At 38.5% G+C, this 12,545-nt stretch overlaps 1 protein-coding gene across 1 annotated transcript in view; it reads right to left on the bottom strand.

Annotated features, from left to right (window-relative positions):
• Positions 1 to 12,545, bottom strand: part of LOC126869672 (protein madd-4) — a 251,061-nt gene that overhangs the window by 21,939 nt on the left and 216,577 nt on the right. Inside the window, exons 7-9 of the mRNA XM_050626515.1 lie at positions 9,205 to 9,346; positions 7,906 to 8,038; positions 30 to 132 (exon numbers count right to left, since the gene is read on the bottom strand). Of these exons, the coding sequence (XP_050482472.1) occupies positions 30 to 132; positions 7,906 to 8,038; positions 9,205 to 9,346 (378 nt within the window). The remainder of the gene's footprint in view (positions 1 to 29; positions 133 to 7,905; positions 8,039 to 9,204; positions 9,347 to 12,545) is intronic.

The following is a 12,545-nucleotide window of genomic DNA, read 5'->3' as shown; positions in this document are numbered from 1 at the left end:
AAATTATCTTTATCCCAGTTCTTTTTTACCTTCGTAGTCTCATTGCCGTTTTCCTCGGTACAGAAAATTGTTCTGGTCCTCGATCCGCCTCCGCAACTGGCGCTGCACACGCTCCACTCGCCGGCTACCCATCTAGAAACGTAAAAAGAATCAATTGAAACGCCAGTCTAGTAACTGTATAGTAGAAATGTAGGCCTGTTACATGCATAACGTTCCACGTTCATATGTAAGATCAAAGCATCATATTGCTGTTTCTTCTGACGAATATTAAGAATATTAAGAATATCGATTTTATGGAAAGAGGTTTCTTCAAAGTATCTTTGATAGAAAAAATTCGCGATTCGAATTGCATAGTTTCCGCGAGCGCTTCGAAACCGCTTGAAAAAAGATTCAATAGCTGAATTAAAATGGAGGGCTTTCCCTTCGACGAGGTTTTCGTTCAACCGGAAGTCATCTTCGATACCGCAATCAGATCCCGCGATGCTCATCGTTGAAACAGCTTGCGTACAAATCCGAGATGAGAGCACCATCGATCGAAGATCGATATTTACAACACCAAGTTAATTGCTGGCTACGTCTGCGATGAAAGCTTTTTCCTCGTCGAAGTTACTTTCGACACGTTCGGTGAATTTGCCGATTGGAGGTAGATATTTTCAGAGAATAACCGATCGATATCGAACATGCTGTAATTTGAAATTAACAAACTGACACAACAGTAAACAATAACAAGTAAATACTTTTGAATCTGCAAAGTTATTTTTATTGTAGTTTACTATAGATAGTTTCATTTTAGTGAATCGTTCAAGATACGATTTAATAAACTTTTGACGAAAGGAAGCATTACTTGATTCGAGAAATGATAGTCGATAGAAGCCGGAAAAATGTAACTGAAGGAACGCTAATCGCCGTGGACTTTTTCAATTTCCGCTACATCGCGTGTTTTCGAGGCAAAAGTGTTCGCGAGTCGCCAGACGAATCCATCGATCGTCGCTAACATGAAAGTTTTGCTCGATACGCGACGAGCTGCGTTGCTCTCGTTGTAATACGTGTAAGCTGGTCCCGATACGTCCACCTAGCTTGGCGGTTATTTTCTCTGTCGTTGTTTGAGCATAAAAGCCACTGTAATTCCAAGAAAGTAAATGTTCCATAGTACGTGTACCATCTGATAAAAATGTTCCAATTCCTTTCCAAGTTTTTTAGCTTCTATTTATTACAAGGGCTAAATGAAACATATTAACACGTTCGCGACTCTATCTTGACAAGATCGTCACCAGTGATCGATAACGTTTTTACATTTAATAAATCTTGCATTTTAACATGTTGATTGTTTTGGTAGATGTTATTTACTTTTTATTTATCCCTAAAATCATAGATTATTTTACTCTTTATAATCCTTATTTTATGGTTTATTTTTCTATTCGAATAACTTTTTTAAATGCAACTGAAAGACTAATTGATAATTAGATTTGTGCGTGTTTATGCAAATCCATAGTTTCATAAATATACCAAATGAAACGAAAGTTAAGTAAATCTTGTTTGTAGATTTTTATACCTTCGAATTCCCAATAAATGCATAAACATGCGCAGTTTACTGATAATACCAGATCTGTTGACGAGTTTTCACGATGAGTTATTAGCTAATGGAACGAGGCGTGACATACTCTATCTTATGGATCCCTTGATCTTGAATGTATTGCACTAACACTAGGACTATCTTTCTGTTACGATCACTAAAACTACGTAAGTGCCTTTGAGAGAATTAGCGTTTATTTTTCTTAAGACCGAAACATAATTATTTATTCCTATTTTGTTTTCATCAGGTCATATTTATCTTTTAGAACTTTCTGCCACAGATACAATATACCAGCAACATTGAAAACAAAATTTCACAAATTTTTTAATCCTAATTATAGATCTTTCTTCCTTATTTCTGCTCGGTGGTAGAAACTTATCTTTTTTTTTTTTAATTTAAACTATCTCTTTAATTGAACATCTTGATAATTTTCTCTAAACCAAAACACAATACGTGTTCACGTATTCCCTGTGCCTATAACACGAAACCATCAACCACCATGTTTAATTACCCCTCTCTTAGCCTGCACAGATTATATAGCCAGACTCTGTACACGATTCTGGTCGATCGATGTTAGTAGCCGGATCGTGAGATTAATCGTCAAATGTTCCGGAAAACGCTTAATGGAATTTAATTGGGCCTGTATCCCTAGCACGACATAGAATAATAGCCGCTGAAGTATTCAGTGGCTTAATACACAGTTGCGGGTAGGCAGCGGTTTAGAAATCCCGGTTCTCCTGGGGGATAGCTGAAACGTCGACCACTTGCCCGGCCTGGCTGAATCGAATTAAACTAAATTCTCGGCCTGGCCAATTAGCACCAATTTAATGTTGACGAGGCCCACTCCACACAGTGATTTATTAACCGTTGTGGCCGTTAACGTTGCTATCGGCCCTCCCCGTTTTGATTTTTCATCCTCGAATTCACGATCAATCGTTACGTTCCTTCGTTTTCGCAACACAAATATCGCAACGATTAACGAACAACGACGTTCGTTAAATTATTCATGGTCCAATTACGACGGATCGTGACATTATTTCATGAGCCACTTTATCGAACGCATTTTACTCTACTCGAGAGACGTTCGATGGAATCCTAAGACGGTAACTGTAAGTTATTTTTTGCTTTGAAGCGATTATGAAACATTTCAAAGGTTTATACTTGAGTTAGTTGATTTAAGCGAGATCTTTACGATTGTACAAATTTTTATGCATCAATTACAAATTACAACTAATACACTTTACAAAGGCCATATAGCTATTTAAACAGTCAATTGTCATTGTTAGCAATGAAACAGTCAGGCTATAATACTAATTTTACACCAAATATATGTATTTGCAATAAGTATTATGTAACTCTTCTATACATTTTCAGATTGGTTTCAAATCTTACCAACATAAATTTTCTGTCGTAATTGTACAAATGCTTTTGTCAGCTAGTGCATGTATTGCGTACGAACAAAACACCGTACTAAATCGATCAATTATCTTAGCTGGTATTTGCTGGTGTTCGTGAAGCATCTTCATAAGGTCGAACAACGTTAAAGAGGAAAATGTGGCGCGAATCAGTTGCGTGATTCGCCTCTTGTGGAAAGTTAAACGGTAGTTCAAGTAACCCGAGCCACTCGAGATTCTGGTTGGTGCAGCATTAACCGTAGTTCTTGGCTACGTGCATCATCCAAGTGGCGAAGTTTGCTCTGGTCTGGCTGCATATAATAACGTTAAACAGCGACCCGGGGACGACTTGACGAAAATTTTCATAATTTAGCTTCAGCGAACGTTCTGTGTTCTTGACACTTTGCGTGTCTTTGCTCTGGAAATCGAGGCGAAATAAAACGAAACGACCGTGGTACAAGGCTAAATCCGGACAAATTTCTGGAGCATTAGGGAAAGGTTCGTTTCGCGACGCTTCGCCACGCACGACTGAAGCGAGTAAAAAGCACCCTTTCCGTTTCCCTCTGAGACGAGTTGGCCGTTTTGAAACGCGCGAGTGCGAATTCACGCTTGAAACGAGAAATATTGTGGCGTCAGAGGCGAAAAAATTCGTTTCCATTTATGGGATGACAACGTATTTTTCTTCAAATACTGTGCTACAGTCAGCTTTGTTATATTCTGTTCTTGAAATTTCAATGAAAATAGGCGTCGTATTACGGCGATATTTTTTATTCAAGTACAATGAATTTCACACTAAAATTGGGATAAATCTAACGGACGTAATAATTGATTCTCTTTCATGCCGATGTACGTAGATAGATAGAATAGAAAAATCTTAAACCGTCGACTATACGAGGATGTTTTACTTTTTATTAAAAAAAAGATACTTTGTATTTTACAAATACCATCGTTATTTCTTGAATTGAATTTTTCAGATGTTTAATATTAATTGTCTACCTGGCTAACGAAATGGAAAGAGAGAGAGAGAGAGAGAGAGAGAGAGAGAGAAAGTGAGATGGACGTCGATCGGCAACAAGGTAACAAACTTAAGTTGCACGTCGAGTTATACTTTCGATCACAAAGGGAAAGACTGTGCACGTTTCAACTACATGCTATATTTTATATCCGGTAAAAATGGTTCGCGGCGAGTTTTTTGTACTTGGTAGCCGAAGTAGTGTCTGCCAGTCTGGAGAATGATTCTCATCGGGAACAAGCTTTAAAGCGCCTCCTTTTTATCCTCCGTTTCCTTTATCCAGACAAAGAACAGGCCGTATCGTTCCAAGAACTAAGATTGTGTCTTCGAAAAAATATCTTCGGGACGTTCGCCTTCCCTTTCTCTTCTCGTTATCCCGTCTGATCGTTACGCTTTATCGCGAACAGTTTCAGCTTCCCCCTGGACGTCCGTGTTATGAATCAGAGAAATAAATTTCTCTTTTGTTCCATGCGTCGTTTAAAGGGTACCGAATTCGGACATTGCAATCGTTATACTTTCCCTGGTGAAATTCATTCCGAAATATGACCTAAACTGTAACAATTCTTTTTCCATAATTTTTCATTAATATATAATGTCTATCCTCTTTATGCATTTATGAGAAAAAAGATGCAAAGATGCACAGGATACATATATGATATACAAAAGTGTTTAAAATATCCGAAGTAAAGTACTAAAGAACAAAGTTATAATTTGTAATAGGTAAAACGAATCTCTATGTTCTATTCTTTTTTTTAATTGTGCCCATAAAACCTTAAATTCGCGTAAAAATCCAAAGTCGTTTAGTATCAGTCAAATACGTCTCAACGAAAATTTCTCCAAAGGAGTTTTCTATGTCTCGTAATTTTTTGAATTTCGGATTGTAGAAACTTCTACAGTTATCAATAAATCGCAACGAATTTCTGAATTACGACAGCAAGGTAAGAGGAAAAGCACACACTGGAACAGGTAAATACCAGGGTTCTAGAAAATAAATTGTCTCGTTTCTTCCTTGTGTCGGGTCGTATCGTAGAAGAGAACGCGATACAACAACCATCATCGAGTGGAACGGGGAGTCGTTTGTACAACCGTGGGGAGATTCGCATAAAAGTCGAGCAATTCCTTTAAATAACTTTTTCAGGAGCATGGAACCTAACCCCAGATCCGACGATGGTCCCGACTAGTTGGTACTTTATAGCTGGCAGATCGTTTCGCGGAGTTACACTTACGACGGTTTTGATCGCGATCTCCGGAGGAAGAAGCGCGCTTTATGTCGACGCGAGCCGTTGGCTCGCAGGAAAAACAGCCATATCGCCGGACGAATTGTTTGTTCGACAGTCGGAGTATTCTACTTCCTACAGGCTGTTCGTCTGTGTTTCTTCGACCACGATATGCGAATCGACGTTACGTTAAAAAACGGAAAAAAAGACGTGAAAAATGCGTGCAATGTAAAATGAAGGATATGGGCAGATATCGGATATCATATAAATGTGTGTTCTAAAATGGAGAATATATTGCACGGAAAGATAGTATAAACGGAAAGATAGTCGAGATGTACTTCTTCAAAGTTATTTTTTATATTGGTTAATGAAGATGGACCAAACTTATAAGATTCTAACGATGCATAGACATTCTTTATGATTATATTGTTATAGCGAATATATCGATTCACTATACTATAGTAATTCACTAACCAATGTATGCACGTGTTAATTGTCTAGTAAGTAAATGAGCATATTTTCTAGAACTATCAGTCTTTTTATTGAAACTTCGATGGAGCAACTTGAAAGCTGAATATTTATTCCAGACGTATTCTCTAAAACGAAATGTTCTATATTAAAGAATAGATAAGATTGTGTTCTCATCTCTATCTTGTTTTTATCCAATTGTTATCTCTGACTAAATCTTATGTACGCGAATTCATACGAATACATTTTATATTCTGTACATTCTGTATATTTGCCAAACCCGATGTTTTCATTATGTTGCACATATACAGGATAATGTACATAGTACAATATACAGGCAACGTAGAAGGAATAACTTTCAAAAAACTACCTTGACGTAAATATAAAACGTGAAACACCGTAAACAGCGGAATATTCGACGATATTCGAGAAAGGCTTTATTCTGAACACTTGTACAACGTGGCTTGCAAGAAGGTAGCTATAGATATGTATATGTAGCCGTTTCGATATTCAACGAGCGATTCTAGCCAAAGTGTTCGCAATCGGTGTTTTCGACGCGGAGGTAGAACAAGGGGTTTGTCTCCGTCGGTGAAAGGTACTGGGGGCTTGTTTTTCCAAGTCTCTTTCAGAAAGAGGCCCGCCGGGCTTTTGCTCTTTCCCGCTACGTCCGTCGACTAATGGCCGTTCAGTCCGCCTGAAAGCTCCGGCCCATCGTTTCCAAGCCCGGGTATTGCAAGTCTACACGGCTACCATATCCATTTCTGCGCGTTGGTTGCTCGGTGCACGCGTTGCACACGTACAGAACCACCACCGATACGGCTTGTCTAACAATAATCGGGACTGCTTGCTTGCTTTGTCCGCGGCTACGGCGAGGAAATTGGTCAGAGAGGAAGATTGGCCGGCGTTAATCCCAAAAGTGGGAGTTCCGATTTCACGAATAGCACGTGGAAAATACGAGAATTTCGAGCAGCTGCGCGAACGTGCTCCCCGAGTCAAACATTCCCTGGTCTGCTCGTAAAACCGAAACGCTCAATCTCGAACCCCGGGGTCCCGCCGATTAGAAAAGCTTTAATGAAGTTTCTGATCCTAGGTTTCAGTCCAACGTACAGGTTACTTGGACTCGCAGCGATTCGAAAAATCGCGAATTTCTATTTTTCATCTGTTGGACGTAAGTTCTCACTAATGTATAATATATTAAATCCGTCACAAAACGCAATATATAGCGCCAAATGGAAGTATCGGTACGGCCTCAATTTTCATATAAAATTCTTTCTAAATCTGTAAAAAATATGATTCTCTATTTAATTTTTTTTTTTTTTTTTTTTTTGTAGAACATAACTGTCCACTCTAAAGTTTAAATATACCAAATATGAATCATGAAATCATTTTAAAATAGTCGTAAAGTATTGGCACACTTACGATTTTGCAATATAAATTTATTATAAGATTTCATTTTATTTCAAGCTTTATTTTAGTGTTATAATAGAGATAAGAAATATATATATATATATATAAAGCAGACTCCACTTTTAAATGTTCCTTGTTTCCACCGAAAACAATTATATAGAAAATTGAATTTATTATTATATTTTATAAAGTAGTAATTCACTATATGTGATAATATTCGTCTGATGCAATGTTTCTCAAAGTCATTCACACGTAAAAAACGACGTAAATTTGAACAACATTGCTGCCTTCGATATCGTTCTATTTTCTATTTTCGTTGTAACCTTTTAACAAATCCTCAAACGCTCTATGTTCATATAACATCTTTTTCTTATCCCCATAGAACATTCGGACAAAGTTTGAGAAAACCTGGAACGTCTTATATTACAAATTCTGCGTCCTAAATCCTATATTCCGAAGAGAATGAACGGAAAAAGTTGAGTCACCAACGTCTCAAATACCTCAGCCCTCAGCTAAAGTCATTGATTTCTGGAATAGAAATATCAGATCGAGTTTCTTTTCTCGGCGACATTGGTAGAAGAGAAATGAATAGAAATCTAGATGTGGAGGATTGACATCGCCCCCGATGGAACTGGTTTTTCTACCGCGAGCGCGTACAAGCACTCCATCCATGACTCGTGGAAAAATCCGCGAACAATCTGTCAAATACTCTTTGTACTTGTCCGTGTATGCGCATTTGAAGCCACACGCTTCGCCTCGATACGAAAATCCGCGGCATCGGTTTAACGTTCTTTGACACGGACACGTACACCAGACGTCGGGAAAGGTACTCACTTTGCAGTGCAGGGGTGCGTGTTGCACGGCATCAGGGTCTTCTCTGGCTTGTTGTCCGGATCGCAATAGCTGTCGTCTACCACGTTTTCGTCCGGGCCGATCGTCTTGCACACCGCCATTGCGATCTTGAAACCTGACGGAAAACGGAAATCGTATTTCAACTTGTGACTGAAGAATGATAACTTGCAGAAGGAACGTTTTTCGAAAATATCGTCATCTTATCTGCTTCGTGATAGTCTTGTTCGCAGTTATCTTGGGAAATAAAACTGGAGTAAGAATGTTGAGCAGCAATTGCAAGGCTGAGAATTATAGAGAATTATACGTTGGTTCACGAAAATATTTCAACACTGATAACTTCTATGTTCTGTGAAACATGTGTAATTTTGAAATTTTATAAGTACTATAAAATTTGAGACGAATCTGAATATAGAAATTACAAGATATTCATCGCAAACAATATACTTAGTAAAAAGTTAGCATACAACGTGAATAGCCATTCTAAATATATAATATCACTGAACGTTAATATTTATTGATATACTGGGTAATTAATTATTTAAATGTTTTAGAGATTCCTGCAGACGAGGATAGCTTAGAGGATTGCATTTATATGTTTCATTTTTTCTTGCTCTTCCATGAATTTTTTCGTTTGCGAGATGGGACGTTTAAAACGATCATTTTAAATTACATCGACGGTACCGTTTTCGTAAAGTGGAAAATAGTATAAAGATTTAAAGAGGATTCCACTACGTTTCTGAAATAGAGATTTATCGTTCGTGACAAAATTTTGCTCTGCATTCGACTAAATTTGGTCTCGTATATTTTCATAAAGAGACTTTTCAAGCGTCCATGAAAGATGAGGTTTCATTGAACGAGTATCGTTTCGATGATCTTTGTTCTACAAGTTTAGCTATCTCAGAATATTCTACGTAATACATAGACAGCACACATATGGTTCAAAATAAAGTCTTCTACGGCAAGTATTTAAAGATTTTCGCCAACTATTGTACATTTCTCCTGTTCTTTGACGAAACAACGAGGAAGGGAACTCTTCGAGTGTCCAACGTTCAAGGAGGACAGCAATTTGAATGCAGAGCGTAACGTTACGATAGCAGGGAGAAATCAACCGGTGTAAGTAGCCGTTATTAATTTCGGCAAAAGTACCGAGGAACGTTGGACGATTCGCGGGTTCAAAGTTCATTAGAATTCATTGCTCCCAGCGTCGATGTAAATGGACTACCTCCCGGTGAACTAATTGTAAGTGCTTCAACCGAATGAACTTCGTAACCAACCACTCACCTCCGCCGCATGATTTCGAGCAGGCGGATATCGATTCCAAACTCCAGGAGTATCGCGATTGGCAGCTCGACCCGTTTCCGCCGCACACGCCGCACGGGTCCGTGTTCTTGTTGCTGCCGACTCGCAGGTCGCAGCCGACTTTCTGAAACAGAGATCACACCGTCTTCGTTAACAGAACTGTTCGTCGTTCTTTTACCAAATGTTTCTCTTTCGATCTGCGTCTAGAAAGTTGCTTAATGTTATTTGCGCTGTGTGGAATTGGCTGAAAAAATTAATTTATAGGTTTATACTGTTGATAAAATCATGTTATCATAGACCTTTGTCTAGATTATTGTGGTTCTTATCGTCTTTATCGAATTTGTTAATATTATTGGCGACGGGGTTCTTTCTTTTATTTTTATGTAGGGTTAATAAATACTAAAGGTTAATAAAGAAATTACTCTGCCTAATGATGAAGTTAGCGTTAATAAAATGTTGTAGCAGTGTTTATAGAGTATAGACAATAAAAACACCCATATAACGCGCGAGATAAATTTAACAGAGTTTTTTCATCTTTTCTGGGAATGCGATACTTGTTTCTTGTTTATAGAAGCTAATAATCATAAGTAAATTGCAGATATTTAAACTTAGCAAAACGTAGAGAATATGCAAAAATATATAAAGCGTTCAAGGTAAAGTAGTTGTTATAAGATTTAGTACGTGTTTTCAGTTTTTTACTTATGTTCGTAAGAATATAGATTTCCAAAAATATCCGCGATCTAGATATAACAAATATAAAGATCTATTTCTTCTACTTGAACTAACATAATTCACGTCGTTCATGTAACACTTTCTGCAACATCAAACATACATCTCGCGTTATATGATCAAGCCTCACAATATTTTCTTTTAATTATTTTCCGATAAATATTATGCAAATAAATGAATAAATTTGAACGTGGATAAATTTCGTCTGCATTTAGATTTCGAGATTTAACGTGTAATCAAGTGGGTAACGACAAATAGATAGTAAATCAGTACTTAAACTCTAAGGGTTCATGCTAAGTCCCCGTTTTATACCAAGTAGAAGCATTGGTCCTGGTGGGCGCATAATCTAAAGACGATCCCGCGCTATGTCACGCACCCCTGGGAGCAACTTCGATTTGCAATAAACTAGAACTTTAACTCAGTCTCCTGATACCAGGTTGGTTGTAACGCGAAACAAATTTCGACTCGGTGATCCATAACGCGTTTTGATCCAAAATTCTTCCTTTCCCCTTCAAAAAGAAAACAAGACACGTATACGTCGCTCAACGAGCTCTCTTATGCTGTCAAACGTAAATAAAAGGCGGAACGGAACGATAGAAGGTGTCATGGAACTCGAGCATCGAGCGCTAAACCGTAAAAGATTAATCAATGAAACGAAAAGAAGAGCGGTGGGTGTCACTCTGCATAATCTGAATGTGGTTGCACAGTTCGAACAGTTCGAGCGTCCAGTACAAATGCAGTAGCACCTTTCAGGAAGAGGGAAGAAGGAAGAGGGAAGAAGGAAGAAGGAAGGAGGAAGAAGGAAGAAGGAAGAAGGAAGAGGAAGAAGAAGAAGAAGAAGGAGAAGGAGAAGAAGGAAGAAGGAAGAGGAGGAAGAAGGAGGAGGAGAAGAAGGAAAAAGGAAGAGAAAGAAGAAGAAGAAGAAGAAGAAAGAAAAAAAGAAGATACGAACGAGAGAAGAAGCTGACATCGATTCGTGACCTGGCTCGGACGGCAAACTGATTTGTCATTCAGGCGGCATGGAGGTTTGCTCCGAGGTCGGCAAGTACATTATTCATCCCTTATCCGGGCGAGAAGAGCGAACCAAACTGGTGGCAAAGATGTCAGGTGAAAGAGAGTCGAGACGAGGAAGGATATATGTAAATGGAATAGTGCGTAAAAAGGAGAGGCACGAGCCTAACGAGATCCTAAGAACGATCGACTGCCACGGTGAGACGATTTTGACGACCAGAGATCAAAGATTTTGTCAAGCCATATCGATTTGAATATATGTATGTATACGATAATTATCAAAACATTTTCTTCGACTATTTGATTTGTCTTCTTGTTGGTATCGATCGAATTTTAAATAGTAACACACGGATACCCATGTATTACTACTGCGGATATGTGCAGTGGATCGTTTTCTGTGTTATTCTAACCTTCATGCTTTCTCCATGTGTTTGTGTATTTCTTCTTAATGATTGTCTAATATTGGCTAATATTCAATCGCAACAGCGATGCGGTAGAATTTTTCAAAAAATTCTGTCAATCCGCTGTCTTGCTTAAGTGAGAGCTCGTGCAACGTTGCTCGCGTCTTTTCATCGGGAACACGTTCGCCGTTCGCCAGCATTTAGAAACAGCATTTCCACTTCAGCGGGAATTCTTCGACAGTTGGAAGGCGCCGTTCCGTTCGCGGAATTCGCGTAGAAAGTAACTTTGGTGAATCATGTTTCTCGACGGGGAAAAAGAGATAAAAGGTAGAAGAGAGCAAAGTGAAACAAGGAGAGAAAACAAAATTTAAAGGAGAGAAATAAGGAAAGAAACGAATAAAAGAGTAAAGGGGAGAACTTAAAGTCAGTGGAATTTATTCGCTCGCGCGAACTACGATTTAACGGAGCCACTGAATAGCATTACAACTTGTGTTTAAAAAAAGTGAAAGAAGAAAAAACATGGAACAGTCTGGAGAAATCGAATAGACCGCGTTCGCGATACCGCTAGGACGAATTGAGATTTAATTTTACACGAGGTCGGATTCGTTCCGCGACCTTTCTTCGCTCTATGCATCGATGCACCGATGCACATGTGCATCCATTATATACTTGTATAGGAGGTCAGCCTCGAGTACACCGCTGGGAGTTCGAATAGAGTTTAAATCTGGGATACGCGATTTTAGCAACACGTCGAAACAACGTTCCTCGTTTTTCCCCTCTATTTTTGTTCCCTTTATTTTTCCCATTCTGACGGCTTGGCTGTTAACCCCGCTTACGAAATAGGATCTCGGGACTCGTTATTCAAAGAGCGGTTTTTTAATCGAGCGAACGCATGCCACAATACCAAGACTTGTAATTTTCTATTTTTCTAACGGAAGCTTCAAATGGAAGCAAGTATCGCATACTTGTTATCATTTTAATGAAAAGATTTCAACGAATGCCACTTTCACATTGGACGCAACATATCTGGGAGGAAGAAAAATTTCGTGCAACTGTTTATTACTGTTACGCGTGCTAAAAATGTGTATCGCCAATTATGGCTTCTTACTCGCGCTACTTGCTAATTTGTTGCACATTCGTTAATACTTTATTAGCATTTAAGAAGGTGTTAATATGATTTTC

The sequence above is a fragment of the Bombus huntii genome, chromosome 9 (genome assembly GCF_024542735.1).
Source record: "Bombus huntii isolate Logan2020A chromosome 9, iyBomHunt1.1, whole genome shotgun sequence".
Taxonomy (NCBI): Eukaryota; Metazoa; Arthropoda; class Insecta; order Hymenoptera; family Apidae; genus Bombus; species Bombus huntii.
This window is presented reverse-complemented; position numbering and strand designations above follow the sequence as displayed.